This window comes from Physcomitrium patens, chromosome 12 (genome assembly GCF_059467195.1).
Source record: "Physcomitrium patens ecotype Gransden chromosome 12, ASM5946719v1, whole genome shotgun sequence".
In the NCBI taxonomy this organism is placed as follows: Eukaryota; Viridiplantae; Streptophyta; class Bryopsida; order Funariales; family Funariaceae; genus Physcomitrium; species Physcomitrium patens.
In genome coordinates this window covers 14,664,231-14,682,632 of record NC_143421.1, presented here as the reverse complement: position 1 = coordinate 14,682,632, position 18,402 = coordinate 14,664,231, and the positions used below count along the sequence as shown (strand labels likewise).

At 37.1% G+C, this 18,402-nt stretch overlaps 2 protein-coding genes across 3 annotated transcripts; one reads left to right on the top strand and one right to left on the bottom strand.

Annotated features, from left to right (window-relative positions):
• Positions 1-10,768: 10,768 nt before the first annotated feature.
• LOC112289653 (protein VACUOLELESS GAMETOPHYTES) lies at positions 10,769-13,844 on the top strand. The gene is made up of 2 exons (XM_024535032.3): positions 10,769-12,323; positions 12,782-13,844. Exons 1-2 carry the CDS (start codon positions 11,597-11,599, stop codon positions 12,904-12,906), a joined length of 852 nt encoding a protein of 283 aa, XP_024390800.1. The 5' UTR covers positions 10,769-11,596; the 3' UTR covers positions 12,907-13,844.
• Positions 13,845-14,850: 1,006 nt separating this feature from the next.
• Positions 14,851-17,777, bottom strand: LOC112289654 (mitochondrial ATP-independent inner membrane protease subunit 1a). Of its 2 annotated transcripts, none has more exons than XM_024535033.3 (5): positions 17,311-17,777; positions 16,736-16,926; positions 16,328-16,549; positions 15,991-16,101; positions 14,851-15,568 (listed from the first exon to the last, which is right to left on the bottom strand). In XM_024535033.3, the coding sequence occupies exons 2-5, from the start codon at positions 16,841-16,843 to the stop codon at positions 15,518-15,520; spliced, it is 492 nt and encodes a 163-aa protein (XP_024390801.1). In that variant the 5' UTR covers positions 16,844-16,926; positions 17,311-17,777; the 3' UTR covers positions 14,851-15,517. The 2 variants fall into 2 exon arrangements, with proteins under 2 accessions (XP_024390801.1, XP_024390802.1); XM_024535034.3 differs by having other exon boundaries at positions 17,515-17,777.
• Between the last annotated feature and the right edge of the window lie 625 nt (positions 17,778-18,402).

Below are 18,402 nucleotides of genomic sequence, written 5' to 3'. Positions count from 1 at the left end.
TGCCATTGAATTATAGTAACATTGAGGTCCACTTCTATGGTTCTCAGATTGGAATTCAAAAAGACAATTGTCATACTTCACAGCAAAGTCAATTGTTTGACTCAATGTTTGAGGATCAAGTAAGTTGAGCATTAATTTTTTTATCTCATATTGTAATCCATAGAAAAATTGGCTAATAAGTGCACCATCATCCTACTTGATATCAGTTGCAAGTTGTCAAAATTGTGAAGCATACAATGTTACAGATCAATTGCCTTGTCACAAAATATAGATCTTATTAGTTGCAACATGAATTGAATGATGTTCTCCATACATGGATCAAAAGTCCACCAAAAAAGCCTTTAGATTATCCAATATTGGATCTCTTCGTTCAAGAAAAGATGAAAACCACGATAATGTTGAACCTGAAAGAAGCATACCAATGAATCTAACTTAAGAACTTGGAGTTGAATAGCTTTGGAGTTGAAGTTCAATCACAAGTTGTACTTGATTGATAAATCCTCTAAACTTTGATCTGGTACCATCAAACTCCTCAGATAGGATAATTCTTGGTTCTTTAATACTGGAAGGGTGTTCTACTATTGGAAAAGGGACATGATTTGGTGCAGATGTTGAAGCAGCTCCAATCATTTCTATATCTTTACTTCTTGTTAATCTTGTTGTTCCTTGTGGTGGTAAATTGAGTTGATGCATTGTAAGCATTAACTCCTTCAATTGCTCTTGCATTTGTGCCATTGCATTCTTTATTTTAGCAAGTTCTATCATGATTATACTTAAAAAAGAAAAGATGTCTAATATCGCTCAAGACAAATAGAAGAGAGGACTTGAGAAGAAAGAAAATACTAAGGACAATATCAATTTAGAAGAGGGTAATCTGTAACTTCTAATATGCTTATGTCTTATCATGAGAAATAGATAATCCACTCTTAATCAAGATTAGAGAAAGCTCTGATATTGTAAGTGTACTCTTATCAATCTATCAAGGACAAGAACATGATAAAAATAAATAAATAAGTGAGACTTCTCTTAAAGAAAGTTGAAAAAATAGAAATAACTTGATATGTATATTAAGAAAGAAACTTGAATGGCTATTGTCAAAAGCCAAGAAAACTAAAAACCCTTGAAACTAGACTAGAAACAAGAAAGGAATTGACAAGAGTGAAGAAAGCTTCATTCTTGTCTCTATATATACTATCTAACTAGAGGCTACGTGGTGATGTTCTATTGGACCTCCAATATGTGTTGACTTTGTATGACACATGCCTTGACTTACAAGGCAGGATTTTCTACGTGTGAGCCATATCGTTACCTTGGTCTTCAAGCTAACAACATGTGTAGCACATGGCCATGTTGACCACGTTTCTAATCCAAAAAGTCATATATAGACACCTATAAAGTCAAAGCAGCATCTATGTGGCTTTTAGAAAGCTTCTTTAATAAATATTATAGAATTAACTTACTTTTATCTACTTTTACTTACTTCTACTTATTTATACATGTAATAATTGGCTTACATGTGTATGTCCATGACACATCATCTATTTTTTCTTTCTCATTTTCAAGTGATCTTTGATTCATTTTATTTTTTCATTTATTTTTTCATTTAGGTTACCTCCCACTTCTCCACATGGTTTCAATTAGAAATATTTTTTTTAAAATTCAACATATTCTACAAAATTGTGAAACTAATGTGCTGGCATTAATCACAAAATATCTCACGTTTAATATTTCATTCGCACTAAAACGTTCATCAACTCTATGATAATATAATCAGTCAAACTCCATTCATGTGTTAGGAAAATAAGCTTGAGTATGTGTCATGGCCATAATCATGTAAGCTAATAATTACATATAGAAATAGGTAGAAGTAAGTAAAAGTAGATAAAAGTAAGTTAATTCTATAATATTTACCAAAGAAGCTTTCTAAAAGTCGCATAGATGCTGCTTTGACTTTATAGGTGTCTATATATGACTTTTTGGATTAGAAACGTGGTCAACATGGCCATGTGCTACACATGTTGTTAGCTTGAAGATCAAGCTAACGATATGGCTCACACGTAGAAAATCCTGCCTTGTAAGTCAAGGCATGTGTCATACAAAGTCAACACATATTGGAGGTCCAATAGAACATCACCACGTAGCCCCTAGTTAGATAGTATATATAGAGACAAGAATGAAGCTTTCTTCACTCTTGTCAATTCCTTTCTTGTTTCTAGTCTAGTTTCAAGGGTTTTTAGTTTTCTTGGCTTTTGACAATAGCCATTCAAGTTTCTTTCTTAATATACATATCAAGTTATTTCTATTTTTTCAACTTTCTTTAAGAGAAGTCTCACTTATTTATTTATTTTTATCATGTTCTTGTCCTTGATAGATTGATAAGAGTACACTTACAATATCAGAGCTTTCTCTAATCTTGATTAAGAGTGGATTATCTATTTCTCATGATAAGACATAAGCATATTAGAAGTTACAGATTACCCTCTTCTAAATTGATATTGTCCTTAGTATTTTCTTTCTTCTCAAGTCCTCTCTTCTATTTGTCTTGAGCGATATTAGACATCTTTTCTTTTTTAAGTATAATCATGATAGAACTTGCTTAAATAAAGAATGCAATGGCACAAATGCAAGAGCAATTGAAGGAGTTAATGCTTACAATGCATCAACTCAATTTACCACCACAAGGAACAACAAGATTAACAAGAAGTAAAGATATAGAAATGATTGGAGCTGCTTCAACATCTGCACCAAATCATGTCCCTTTTCCAATAGTAGAACACCCTTCCAGTATTAAAGAACCAAGAATTATCCTATCTGAGAAGTTTGATGGTACCAGATCAAAGTTTAGAGGATTTATCAATCAAGTACAACTTGTGATTGAACTTCAACTCCAAAGCTATTCAACTCTAAGTTCTTAAGTTAGATTCATTGGTATGCTTCTTTCAGGTTCAACATTATCGTGGTTTTCATCTTTTCTTGAACGAAGAGATCCAATATTGGATAATCTAAAGGCTTTTTTAGTGGACTTTTGATCCATGTATGGAGAACATGATTCAATTCATGTTGCAACTAATAAGATCTATATTTTGTGACAAGGCAATTGATCTGTAACATTGTATGCTTCACAATTTTGACAACTTGCAACTGATATCAAGTAGGATGATGGTGCACTTATTAGCCAATTTTTCTATGGATTACAATATGAGATAAAAAAATTAATGCTCAACTTACTTGATCCTCAAACATTGAGTCAAACAATTGACTTTGCTATGAAGTATGACAATTGCCTTTTTGAATTCCAATCTGAGAACCATAGAAGTGGACCTCAACGTTACTATAATTCAATGGCAACACCAACATCTCTTCAACACATACATTCGAAAGTAGATGATATGCAAATTAATGTAGTACGTTTCAAAGTTCTTACTAAGTAAGAAAAGATTCATCGTCACCAAGAAGGATTATGCTTATATTATCAAGAACCTAAGCACACTACTCAATATTGCCCAAAAAAGCAACGCAACCATAAAATGAGGAGTATGGCGATCAAAATAGATAGCATATCAAAAAACAAATTTGTCTAGCTACAATAGGAATCATGGGGCTGGAACCTTGTACAACACCTAGTGAAGGTCCTATCCTCTCCTCAGAATCCTCTTCATGTTTTACAATAAATATTATTCTACAACCTAAACATAACAAAGCCTCGGCCTTTCTAGATTCATGAGCCTCAGCATGTTTCTTAGATGAAGAATTTACTAAAAGACATAGCATAATTTTAGTGAAGAAAACTAAAGCTGTTCATGTAGAAGTCATAGATGGTCGTCCATTGCCTTTTGGAGATATTACTCATGAAACCATTCCTATAGAAGTAATAATCAATGGTCATAATAGCTTTGTAGTGTTTAATATCATTAGATCTCCCTCTAATCCAATCATTTTAGATTTATCATGGCTAAAAAAATATAATCCTAAAATAAATTGAACTTCTCGTAGTCTTGACTTTTTTGAAAGTATAACTAAGAGTATAATTAATTAAGTAGAAAGTCATAAGTGTAGTATAATTAAACTTATATTTGTAGGTGCAAGAGCTTTCTTACATGCTGCAAAAGAAGGATCACCTTATGTCATTTATGCCACACTTGTTGCTACTAGTGGAAAGACTTCAAGTGGCATTCCAAGCAAATATCAAGATTTTCAAGATGTATTTGAGAAGAAGAATGCGGACACTCTTCCAAAACATCATTTTTGTGACTCCTCAATTGACCTTTAAGAAGGAGCACAGCCATCATTTGGACCAATCTACAATTTATCTCAAAATGATTTGGCTGAACTCAAGAAGTATATTGAAGAGAATTTGGCTAAGAACTTCATACACTATTCCAAATCTCTAGCAGGAGTTCCAATTTTATTTGTGAAGAAAAAAGACGGATCATTGCAGATGTGTGTTGATTATTGAGGACTCAACAAAATTACTATCAAAAACAAGTACTTGCTACCTTTGATATCTGGACTCCTTGATTAGTTGAATCAAGCTAAGATCTATACAAAAATAGATCTACAAAGAGCATACAATCTGATACGCATCAAAAAAGGAGATGAATAGAAGATTGTATTTTGAACAAGGTATGGATATTTTGAATATAATGTCATGCCTTTTGGACTTATAAATGCACCAGTAGCATTCCAACATCTAATAAATGATGTCTTTCATGAGTTTTTAGATGATTTTATTGTTTGTTACTTAGACGACATCTTAATCTATTTTAAGAACATAAAAGAATATGAACTTCATATTCATCGTATATTACAAAAACTAAGAGATGTGGGACTCTATGTCGATATAAAAAAAAGTGTGTATTTTACACTATTCAAGTCGACTTCTTAGGATACATTATTTCAAATGATGGACTTATGATGGATCCTAAAAAAATTCAAATTATTATTGATTGGAAGATTCCAAAAATGATAAGAGATGTCCAATGCTTTTTGGAATTTGCCAACTACTATCGGATCTTCATCAAAGACTTTTCTCAAGTTGCAGCTCCACTTATTCGTTTGACTTGTAAAGAAAAACTTCAATAGAATCAAGAAGCAAAAGTAGCATTTGAAGCTTTAAAGACAGCCTTTGTTTTTGTACCAATCTTGTATGGCGTCGATTTTTCTAAGCCATTTTTTATGGAAACAGATGCATCAGACTTTGCTTTGAGTGCCATATTGTCACAAATGGAAAGAAATGGTAAACTTCATCCAATAGCTTTTCATTCTTAAAAATTTTCAGCACCCGAGATCAACTACGAGATCCACGACAAAGAACTTCTTGCATTTGTGGATTTATTTCAAGAATGGTGCCATTATTTAGAATGTGCTTCTAGCCAAGTCTCAGTGTATACAGATTATAAGAACCTTGAATATTTTATGTCAGCACGTATTTTAAATCATTGCTAAGCCCGTTGGAGTAAGTCTTTGTCAAGATTCAAATTCAAGATCACTTATCGACTAAGAAAACAACAAGATTTATCAGATGCATTTTTTAGACAATCTTACCTTGTACCAAAAGAAGGAGATGCTGCTTTTGATCAATAACGGATAATTCTCTAAAAGTTAGAGTATCTTCATCTTCGAGTAATGAAATCAACACTAACTGTTGATTCAACTTTCATTAAGCAAGTTCAGTCAAGTATGTCTTCTGATCCTCTTATTTGTGATATTAAAGAAAATCCTTCAAAGTCTCATGATACTTCCAAGTTTGAATTCAAGAACAATCTACTATATTTCGAGGGACGCCTATATGTTCTAAAAGGTAAAACTCGATTACGTGTTCTTCAAGCTCGTCATGACTTTCCAGCAGTAGGACATTTTGGATACAATAAGACTTTGGAACTAATATCCAGGGACTTTTGGTGGCTACAAATGTGGAAAGCAGTCAAAGATTTTGTATAATCTTGTGATGTTTGCTCGAGATCAAAAACTCCTCGTCATCGACCTTATGGTCTTCTTTAGCCATTACCCATTCTAGAACAACCATGGTCTTATGTTTCTATAGATTTCATCATGGATCTTCCAATCACACGTTCTTATGACTCTATATTTGTGATAGTAGATCATTTTATAAAGATGACACATTTTATACCATGTACAAAATCTATCAGAGGTGAAGAAAGAGCTAAGCTCTTTCTTGACAATATCTATCGCTATTATGGATTATCGAAGGATATTATATCACATATGGGAACTCAATTTGTATCAAGATTTTATCGAATTTTTTTCAAGATTCTAAAAGTGGATATAAAACTATCTTTGGCATTCCATCCTCAAACTGATAGATAAATGGAGCGTGTCAATCCAATTTTGGAGTAGTATTTAAGATGTACCATTAATTACCAACAAAATGATTGGACAACTCTTTTGTCATTGAAAGAGTTTGCTTACAATAATACGGTACATTCTTCTATAAAACAAACACCTTTCTTTGCCAATTATGGTTATCATCCACGACTTGATAATTTTGACTTTTCAAAAGTTGATAATCCTGCTACAAAAGATTTGGTAATTCTTTTGTCAAAGCTACATGCAACGATGAAGGGGCAGTTAAAAGAAGCTCAAGAACAAAAGATCAATGCGGATGTCTATGGAAAAGAACAATCACTATTCTACATGGGTGATAAGATATGGTTATTTTGATGTAATATCAAGACTACTCGTCCTTGTGATAAGTTGGACTATCGAAGGCTTGGACCATTTTCTATTTCTGCACAAATCAATCCAGTTGCATCTTATTTATATCTACCGGAGTCAATAAAAATCCATCCAGTATTCCACGTGTCTCTTCTTGAACCATATAAGATAGTGAACATACCAAGAAGAAGACAAGCTCTACTTCTTCCTATAAAAGTAGACAATAATGAAGAGTTTGAAGTAAAAGAAGTCTTAGATTCAAGGCAGTGCAAAAATAAATTAGAATATCTTGTCCATTGACTCGGATATGATATTAATGAATGCACATGGGAGCCAGTAAAGAACCTTGTAAATACAACAAAGGTAGTGGAGGCTTTTCATCGACGACATATATCAAAATCAAGATAAAAACCTTCTTTATAAAATAAATAAAATCTAAGCAAGATAACATTCTACTTTCAATCCTTGTTTATAACTTCTTTGTAGTTATGACGATGAGGAGGTGGAGAACCAATAACCAATGGATTTGACTCAAGAGCCTTCATTTGTTGATCTACCAAATGAGATATTATAATTGTCACAACCTTCAAGACGATGCAATCGAGATGAAGATCTTCAAGAACGACATGTTCTTCCTCGAATAGATGGCGAGATACAACACGTTTGATATCAGGACCTTGAAAGGGACTCCTGATGTTTCGTGATTTTACTAGAGGTAGGAACAAGTCTTGACGGTGTTCCAAATATTTTATTCAAAGAAAGTTATGAAGGCCTCAACAATGATCAAATAATTGAGTGGTCTTCTCGCCCTGATATGAGACACTACCAATGATTGAGAGGCCCTATCAATCATCTTTGAAGAGAACAAAGAGCAGAGTATGTGGCAAATATAATTCGTTGTATCATAGATTTCTTCAACGTATGATGACCACTCTTTGTGGAACTCGTCCCTAGAAACGGTGGTAATATCATGGATATACGCATGTAAGCCAGTAATTACATGTATAAATAAGTAGAAGTAAATAAAAGTAGATAAAAATAAATTAATTCTATAATATTTACTATGGAAGCTTCCTAGAAGCTTTATAGAAGCTACTTTGACTTTATAGGTGTCTTTAATTGACTTTTTGGATTAGAAACGTGGTCAACAAGTGGGCCATATGCCACACATGTTGTTAGCTTGAAGACCAAGATAACTATGTGGCCCACACGTAGAAAAACTTGCCTTGTAAGTCAAGGCATGTGTCATACAAAGTCAACACATATTGGAGGTCCAATAGAACATCGCCACATAGCCCATATTTAGATAGTATATATAGAGACACGAGTGAAGCCTTCTTCACTCTTGTCAGCTTGTTTCTTGCTTCCAATCTAGTTAGAAGGGTCTCTAGTTTTCTTGGCTTTTGGTAATAGCCATTCCAATTTCTTTCTTAATATACATATTAAGTTATTTCTATTTTGTCATCTTTCTTTGAGAGAAGTCTCACTTGTTTATTTGTTTTTATCATGTTCATGTCCTTAACATGATGTTCTCAAATTCTTTACAATGTAAATAGAGTTTATAAGATTCTTCAATCTATAAATTACAATTTACTTTTTAGTTTTTAGTTTTCTATTGATTTCTTCAAATTTGACTATGTATATTTATATCTGAAGTACAGTTCAGAGATGATGTCTTAATTTGTACAATGAGCTTATTTCCATATAAATTTTCATGTTATGATAAATTTACATATTTAAAATATAACTGTTACATAAAATTTATTTTATTTTTGAAATTCTATATTCTCATTGTGGCGATAGATTCTTTTGAGCTATACAAAGTTTTTAGAATTTTGTATACTGAAGATGACAATTACAATGCTTAGCATTGAAGCTGCACATTTTTTTTTTTTAATAAATAATTAGATTTTTGAAGAATTCACGAACCAAAGAATATAATATATTGTAAGAATTTTATCTTTAAATCTGCTAGGATTAAATAGATTTTTGATCAAAAATCAAAAGTCTTAATTTGGCTAAGTAATATAAACTTCACCAAAATCATTTTGTAATATAAAGAATTTAATATTAATTTTTAATCTTTAGAGATTATGCTAAGAATAAATAGAAATAACACTCCTGAATACTCCATTTGCATTACACATTTGGTTAATGAAGGGAAAGTACAGCAGAGGATTTTGCTGAGCACTAGAGGCTCTTATAATTATCTACAAACTGCAAAGAAATGCCCACTTGCAAAGAGCATCATTGAATAAAAATTAAAATCAAAAACTAAAAAATATAATTTAATCATGACAATACTGAAAAACAATCAAGCTTTAAAATAATAGATCGTGTACATTCTAACATGATTATCGAAAGTTATATAAATAGCCTATTAAGTCATATCTTTGTGGAGTGCCATAACTACAAAGCTACATTTTTTTCTGACATAGAACGTGTGAAAAGATTTTAAAGTTTTACTTTGATTTACATTTTATCAAATATTTGACTTGGCCCTACTAAAAGCACTTCACTCACTGGAAATTATCACTACTTCATAGTTCTTAGATTGATTTAGTATTTTAATTCACAATGTTTTATTAATGTTATTAGAATCTAAATTTATAATTTATAATAACATGATAAAATTTTGAAGCTTATCAGACTGAAAAACGCCAATTGGTTTAATAGACGTCCATTGACTCATTGATTTTTTTCACTTTGTATTAGTATTCTATATTTAAAACACTTATCATACATATGTACATATGCACACACACACACACATTTATTTATATATATATACACACACACACATTTATTTCTATATATATACACACACACACACATTTATTTCTATATATATACACACACACACACATTTATTTCTATATATATACACACACACATTTATTTCTATATATATACACACACACACATATATATATATATATATATATATATATATTTCTTTTAATTAAATTTTTATGGTATTTCAAAATAAATCCACCTAATTGCCCAAACTTATACTTCTAAAAGTTTTTCCTATTTATTGGTGCAATATGTATAAATACTGAGGTATTTAAGAATTACAATAGAAAACAATAAAATAAATCCATAAATGTATTGGACTGATATTTAAGTGTTTGCTAATGTATTTGATGGTTGTGCAAAATAGTTCTTTAGCCATTCAATGACTCTTTACTACATTGTGTACGTTGTGCCCATTGTTTAGAAACTCTTGAATCAGGACAACTCTTCCTCTGTGGGTAACCAGTTTTAAATTTTAACATGTTTGTTTAATAAAAGTCCAATACATATATATATATATATATATATATATATATATCTGGAATTTTTAGAATAATGTAAATTAAAGAATAAACAACAATTATCTAAAATCACTATTTCAAATTGTACTTTTAAATACAAGTGTATAGAAAAACTAATTAATCACACTCACAAACCTTTATAATTACTTTGTTACTTCTAAACACCCCACTTTCAAACACATTTTCTTGGAAACTAAAAAAAACTCAGTGAAACTCTGATAATCACAACCACTTACAATTCTAAATCAAATGGGAAGTGCACACGTGGTAAGAACAAACAGATTGCACCTTAACGTGGAAGATCATTTCTCTCAAAAATAATAAAAAAATAAAAAAATAAAAACCCTTGAATTCTTCCTCACAATATCAATCCAAATGGCACTAAACGAGTCACGACCTCCTGGAACTAAGCGTCAAAGTAATACATGGTCAAAAGGTGCAGTAAAAGCATATTCTGCCAGCGCCACAGCCGCCCTCTATTACCTCAGCGTAACAGACGTGGCATCTAACGAAACCCATGTTTAGTGAAGGAATCGGTCAGAGGATGGAATCCCCGCTGCGCGAGTAGAGCCGTCGCCGCGCCAGATGGGTGACGATCGCGCGCGCGAGGCCAAGCCGCGCCGTGACGCGATGGTCAGCGATGAGGCGGTGGAAGGAGCACCGCCACGGGGGGAGAGACCAGGCAGGTGATGATGCTTGCGGCTTGCGGCGCAAGGAATCATCTGCAGCGAGGATGACGATGAGGAGCTGGTGCTGTGTGGACAGACTGCACCAATTGACGTAGTCGCCGATCCGCATCCAAGACCCGGCTCTCTCATCGCGGACGGAGCCGCGCACACCGAGACTGTAGTTTACTACTCCGCAGTAGCAGCAGCAGCAGACCAGTCACGCCGCTCCAAAGCGGGGAAAGATTCGGCCGACGATCTGGGGGACCGAGATCATCCCCGCCCCACGACGTCTGGTCCGCAGCGGATGCGTGCAGAGCCTGGAAGCTGCTGGAAAATTATGGCGATGAGCTCCAATCAGGAACTTCGTGGCCAGGGTTTTGTTGAATCCTGAGAGAGAGAGAGAGAGAGAGAGAGAGCAGGTGCCTGCTTTGAAAGTCGATGATTCTGTCTCTACGCCGAGGCCTCCTGCTTCACCACCGGTAGTCGTTGTACTAGGTGGCTAGGCCGGGGGTGTGTCGGGAGATCTATCAAGCGTAGCGTAAGCAGCAAGGTTTGTGGGTAACCTCACATGTCGGGCACACGGAAAAGAAGAAAGACTTTTTTTCGAGGAAAAGCCGATGTGCATTGTGGCGGTTTTCTCAGTGCAGGGTGGGAGAGTTCATGTCGGTGGTGATTAAGGAGATGGAGAAGAAGCTGAGCTCTTGATTGAATCCTGTACCTAGTTCAATTCTAGTTCGATGTGGCGGATGGGGTGTTCTTGCTAGCCGAGTGTCAAAATTTGACTGAGAATTTCGGAATGTGGACTGATTAGTGGGGTTTGTGTGTTGCGTGGCGCTAAATTGGTCGAGCAGTTGGTGGTTTCGGCGTTTTTGAGGTTCAGAGAGAGAGAGAGAGAGGCCTGGTGTTTGGTTAGATTAGAAGCGGAATGTGAGCTTGATGGTGATGGCGACTGAAGCAAGGCTTACGTGCAGATTGCACACGGACTCGCCCTTAGTGCACCATATCGTGCCTCCGTATGAGCATCCCGAATTTATATGCGATCTGTGCTTTAAGATTGGGGAAGGACCAACTTATCATTGCAAGACGTGCAAGTATGATCTTCATCCCGTGTGTTGTACCTTGCAGCCCACGCTGCGGAGCTGCCTGCATCCGGAGCACCCCCTGACGCTCATGCCGAAGAACCACCATGCTAGTTCTAGAAAGAAATGCGACGGGTGTAGGAATGCATTGGCGGATGGGGAGTGGAGCTACCGGTGTGAGAGTTGCAACTTCGATGTGCACGCTTTGTGCGCGAAGCTGCGGGAGAAGATTGTAACCTCGTTTCATCACTACCCTCTCAAGTTGCTGAAGAAGTCGCCATATCCGGCGCGGCATTTGCAGTGTGATCTCTGCGGCGAAAGAATGCCCACGCAAGGGTGCGTATACCATTGCACGAATTGCAAATTTGATTTGCATCCGGCTTGTGCTTTGATGCCTCGCGACCCACTATGCTCCGCGCATCCGCACCGGCTCAGGACGCGGTGGTACCGAACTTACCAAGGGAAGAGTTACGTCTGCGACGTGTGTCTCGAGTTTGGCGGAGAACTCGGCTTCCATTGCGAGAAGTGCAACTTCAACATCCACCCCAAGTGCCTCAACAATTTTTTTGGTCCAGACTCCTCAGGTATCTTCCCTCTATTTCGCTTGCTCCCAATCTGGAATTAATTCTCGCAGTTCAAATGTGGACATGACCTCGACGAGAACATGGAAGTTTAGATGTGAAAATTGTGAAACAACGCATACCTAGTAGGCACAAGGATGAATGCTACTGGCTTCAGCTGCAACATCATGCCACGAAGTCGAATTCCGTATGCGTACGCTCCGTATGAGCAATCACATGAATTTTGAACCAATTTTAGTGCGATGTTTGATTTAGCGGATGCTTGAGTGCTTTACAAGGGTCTAGGCATCTAGAAGTGCTGTCGAAGTGAGGCAGCAACCGAACAGCGCGACCAAAGGTTTCGTAACCTAGCTGAGTACCCAAGTTCTTTAGTAGCTCAAGACTTACAGGACACTTATAGTAACATGTTTGAGATGATCATCTACCATTCCTGACTCACGCCCTACTTTTGTTTTGGACAGATATTGCGGAGGGAGAAACCTCAGGATCTGTACATGACTGTACAAGTGCTCCGAAGTACAAAAATACCGCTTACGGGGTGCACATAATTCGCAAAGATGTGGACATAAAACGCGACTCTGCGTAAGCTGATTCTAATCCGTAGCAGGTTTCGAAGCGTGATTTGAGCCAGAGAGTTAACCCTTCCAGACTGAGCACGCTCTTGTCAGGGTCACGGTAGTGAAGTGGAGGACGCACGATCCTTTTCCGCACTCCTCGATGACCCTAGATATGGCAAACGATTCTCGCGTGGCACAACGGAGACTGCGAGCCAGGCCCTCCGAAAGAAGGATCCTTCCAACGGCTTAGTTTAGTTCATGGCAATGAAGCTCCCCATAGGTCTGTCCCAGTGCACATATTACACCCTTGATGTACAGAAACACAGTGGGTTGATTGCTCGCTGCAAGAGTTCTTGCATTGACATTAACACTGATAATTTTGGGTTACTGATCGACGAGCCCCTTAAACACGAGAGACAACATTGGCGACGATGCAGAATCAGGTCTCGTTATTCCATTGTAGCGAGAGAGAGTGCGAGTGAGAGAGATAGCGAGAGCAAGCGAGAGATGTAAGAATTAGTGAATCAACTTAGACACGTAGTGATGAGGAAGGACAACGCCCTCATCACCGATCTTATTGTGATACAAGAATGGTCGGTGTGCGTCGCTTGAGGCCCAACGCACACCAAGGCAAGATCTTCCACAGCCCTGTAACTTACTCCATAGCTTTTCTTCTTCTTCTTCTTCTTCTTCTTCATCTGGGTACAGTGCGAGAGAGGAGCTGCAACATTTGGATGCCATTGACAGAGTCACTTCACATGGTGGCAACTTCTTGGCATTCGGAGACCTCTACTCTCTTTCCTTGACTCTTTCATTGTGAATATTGTCTTTCGGTTCAAATCCGACAGTTTGAGAGATCTTTTGGAGTGTTGTTCCATGTAAAGTGGGCTGGGCATGTCTCAACCATGGCATATTTTAGGTGTTAAATAATTCCTCTTTACGTATTAAAATTCTTTTTCTTTTACAAGCTGCTATGTGTGCACATATTTCTACTCGTCTTGTTTTCTCCTGTTGCTCCACTTATCTCAAGGTTAAGATGACTTTGGTAAAAATCACGTCTATGTTAAGTAAATATTTCTATTTGTGGGACACTTAAAAACCAATGTGAGAAACAGTATGAAGAATTTTATAACCGTCCACTATGTGTTGATCCTGTACCTAAAAAAAAGTTCTTACTGCATTTATAAGTAGTCTGAAATAAGAAGCCACTTGGAATGACGCAAGTGCTATAAGTTTGCCTACGGATAAGCCTTGGTGGAGACTTTGACGCAGCACGCATATCTGATGTGTGAGCTGATAAGTCGTGTGCAGTGAAGGCTACTCCTGGTGTGCAGCACCACAACTGGTCGCCAACATCGTAGGATTTGGAAATGAAGGCTGGAACTGGGGTAAAATTGTAGAAATTACCGGCGCCAACAGCATCTGATTCCTACGCTATTGATCATTACGTCATTGGGGAACGGTTTTAGGTTCCCAATACAAACAAGTATTCTGCCACTACTCATTGATTGGTTTATGGATCTTGAAAAGAACTCAAAAGTTCGTGTTGTCCTTCACTGATCACTGGTTGAGTGGAAGATTTTTTATGGATTTGATCACTGTTTAAGTTTTGGAAAATGAGTTTTGTCTCAATGGAACATGACCTTCTGCAACTTTCTCTTCAATCAAGGGACTAGGTATGGGTTCCAGGATTGATCTCAAAATCTGTTCAAATACTGCACACTTACTTCAATAGATTGCTTCATGCACACTGAAATCTGTAAAAGATATCACTCGGACTATTTGGACAATCTGTATTAATATTTTAAACTTTACATCACGAACAATTCAAAGAGTATTACTGTATTAATACGGAGCGTTTAAGAAATAGTTCAGATGTTGAAACAACATTTGAAACTACAACTCGTTCCACACAATTTGTCGAATTTATCAGTCACCGGCATTGCGAAGTAAGATCAATGTAGTTGTATCGGTAGTGGAAACAGTGGGGTTGTTTTTATTTTAGAATTGGTATACCACTATGGTATGCACTATGAACCTTTGTCCATCTTAACATTTGTAGATGATTGAATGGCTGACTAAGCAAGGGTATGATCCATGCGTGAAAAAACTTCTCACGCACAAGACCGAGAGGGTATGAGAATTTGCTAAATGCATTGGAGAAACTACTTCCAGTCCTGCAATCTCCACTAATGAGGTTTGTGTGATGTGACTTTACCTCAGCACTTCGTTACTGGAGATTTGACCAACATTCCCATACACAGCAAATGAATACTACAGAGTTTTGGTTAAATAGTGTGTTAAAACCCTTTTCAAACCACTCCGCCATGCTTTAAACTAGCTTCAGTGCCATAAACTAGCAAAGACGGATGCTACGGTATCAGTTCAGAGGGTAGGCTCATGTATAGACATGAGACTTTCTAGCTTCCCTTCAAAATGCGAAATCGCAACCTCACTGTTAAAGTAACAGAAAATGTCGGGAATGAACAATCGGAGGATTATGGGAGATTGCTGATTTCCAACTGTTCAAATGCTCCGTGCCAAGTTTCACTGCCAAGTGACTTAAAAACTTTTTACTTGATCTAACGTGGTCACAACATGAGCAAAGAGGATTGGAACATCGAACTTATCACGCTACACTCATGAAGTAGGCTGACTCAACACAGGACCCCATCCTTCAGGCGGCCATATCTGCAACACAAAACCACATAATTAACCATCAGATCGGAGTACGCCATTGCAGAATAAGACAGTTTTCTGTGCATAATCCAATACAAAACCAAGAGTAGATTTGTTTCTGAGGCTAAAAGCTCACATCAGTTTTAATCAGACAAACCAAAGGCCTCCAGGACATAGACCAAACTAGAGAGACGTTGATTAATGACGATTACTGCACCAAGTTAGCGATCAATTTACAATCTGCAGAAGAAAGATTGTGCACGATTTGAGCTGTCAAAGCAGAGGAGAAAAAATCGGATATCTAGACCAGGTAAAAACAAGTATGGGCACCAGTGATGTTCATAAATTTGCATAACCAAATAGATAGTAAATAGCACAATAGCTAACACGCACTATAGCAAAACGATGATATGCATGGGCAAGGAGCTCCTCACTCTGTAGAACACTTTTCCTTGAATGAGGGCGTATGGCACAGGACCATAATGCCTTGAGTCAGTGGAGTTATAAGCGTTATCGCCTTGCAACCACACATGGCCCTTGGGTACCTGCATCATGAAGAAGTGTCACGATTCTATTGTACGTACGTACTCATGACGACACACGTTGGTTTCTTCCCAGAGAGAGAAACATATGAAAATTATGCAAACTCACAACAGGTAAGCGGTCTAAGCAGTGGTAAACTAGAGCACTAAGACAAGCAAGGAACCTATTATCCATCAAGAGAGAGAGACAGGCACATTGTAAGGAAAAGGCAAAGGATGGAAATCAAACCACAGTTTGACGGATGTGGCCTCTACTAGAAGTTGGAAGAACAGTAACAGAATCTCCTTCTAAACCGAGTACCCGCTTGCAGACAACCAGCCGTGGATTTGCAGGAGATCGGGCCATGACCACATCGCCTGGCTTGATTCTTTCGAACCTAGAGGATAAGTGCTCCAACAGCAATATGTCCCCCGAAACATTGAAGGTTGGAAGCATGCTTGGCCCTAAACACTGACAAATACAAGAGGAATATAATAAGCATTGGAGTCAACAGAAAAAACTGCCGAAACCATGAAACGTACATCAAATAAGGTATCACTAATAGCTGGCTTTTCCTTGGAGAAACCCGGGTATTTTACATTCAGCGTAATGATCAGGGACATCAGATAGAGCTCGAAGGCCATTGAAGGATCGTACCTGGTGCACCTCAACCACATGGTTGGAGAAGACATTCAAGAAGCAGATAAACTGGGTGAACACCACGGACCTCTCAAAAGCCTCCTGCAAAAGGGCTCTCCACGACATGCTGTTCGTTGATAAAAAGATTCTACACTGGTATCCCGCGGTGCTTGATACAGTGCACCTATCACACACTTTCTTGCATACTTCTGCACAAACAAGAGCGACGGATTACTAGTGAATGTTTCAAACAAGTTCTACTTGACATAGCAACTATTGGCATCACCAGCAGACGCTTGCCCTATCTTTAGTGCGCCACTATGCTATTAAATCCTAGACCATAGCAGCTACAGATTTTCGCCAGCATATGTATACACACTCCAAATGACAATCTATCATCTAAACAAATTTCGAATTTCACTAGCAGAATGTCCTTCATCCCAATTCCTGCAGACGGAGTCTAAAAGTATCCTCGCGAAACATCATATCAAACTCGGATAGCTACCCCATATATATAAAAAAAAACAAAACAAAACAAAACAAAACAAAAATACAAAAAAAAAAAAAAAAAAAGCCCAATTTCGAGGAATTACGCGTGCTCTGAGGAAAACGAGATCCACCCGTCGTCACTGCCCCACATCAGCTCTTCCTTCTCGTAAATGTAACACACTCACACCTTCAAAGGAAAAACACAGAAAAAACAAAAATCCCCGCCAACTCCGCTGGCGAAAATCTGTAGCTGCTATGGTCTAGCACTCCAAAGACTCTTTTGCAGCAAAATTGCCTGCAGCACGAACCTCGCTTCAGCTAAGAATCTGTCCTGAGTGAAACCATCTCCGCTTAGCCTCGCAGCGCAGGCAGCCAGCAACGCGCACCGATGCCGTAGGTCACAGTCATCGCAGCTCCAGCAACTTCAGTAATCCTGCAATGCGGCAGATGGGTTCCTCGTAAAACTGGGTGAGCTACACTTGGCACCGCTCCTGCACCCAGCGACATGTATATTCGAATCCTGAGCTCCCGAAGATCGCCGTAGCTAATCTGCGAAGAGCCTTCTGCGCTCGCAGCTCGAAATTAGGGTTTACAGGATTCGAAGCTCTTGTAATACTCTCTGCTGACAAGAGCACCTAAGTCCGCGCACGGCCTTTCGCTTCGATCACTTAGCCTTGAGGTTTTGCTGTTGTAAAAAGGATACAGAAAATAATTGTACTCCAATTTGATGATTTTTATTTTGAGCAAAATATAAAGAAGTTTAAAAGTATCTTAATAATATTTTTCATAAAATTCTGCATGCATTGCTTTCACATGCGTGCCGACAGAAATTCCACTGTAAATGTTTTTTTTTTTTTTTTTTTTTTTTTTGTGAAAATAATGTAGCTATTGGTTCCCATGTGGTGTATGTTATATATATATATATATATATATATAGATACTGTCTTTAAAATTCAAGTGTGTTGTGCTTCAAAGCCATCAATGAATAGATTTACTTATTTATTATTTTTTAATATTATGTATTTTTATGGCCTTCAATTTCTGTAGAGGATATTGACATTAATTCAAAGTATCTTTATACTATATTGAAGTGCAAATTATAATGTGTAATTACTATAATGCATGAACTTTTACAATACATCTTTTTAATTTTATTAAAAAATAATTTCTGAAAATGATAATTCAATAATTATGAT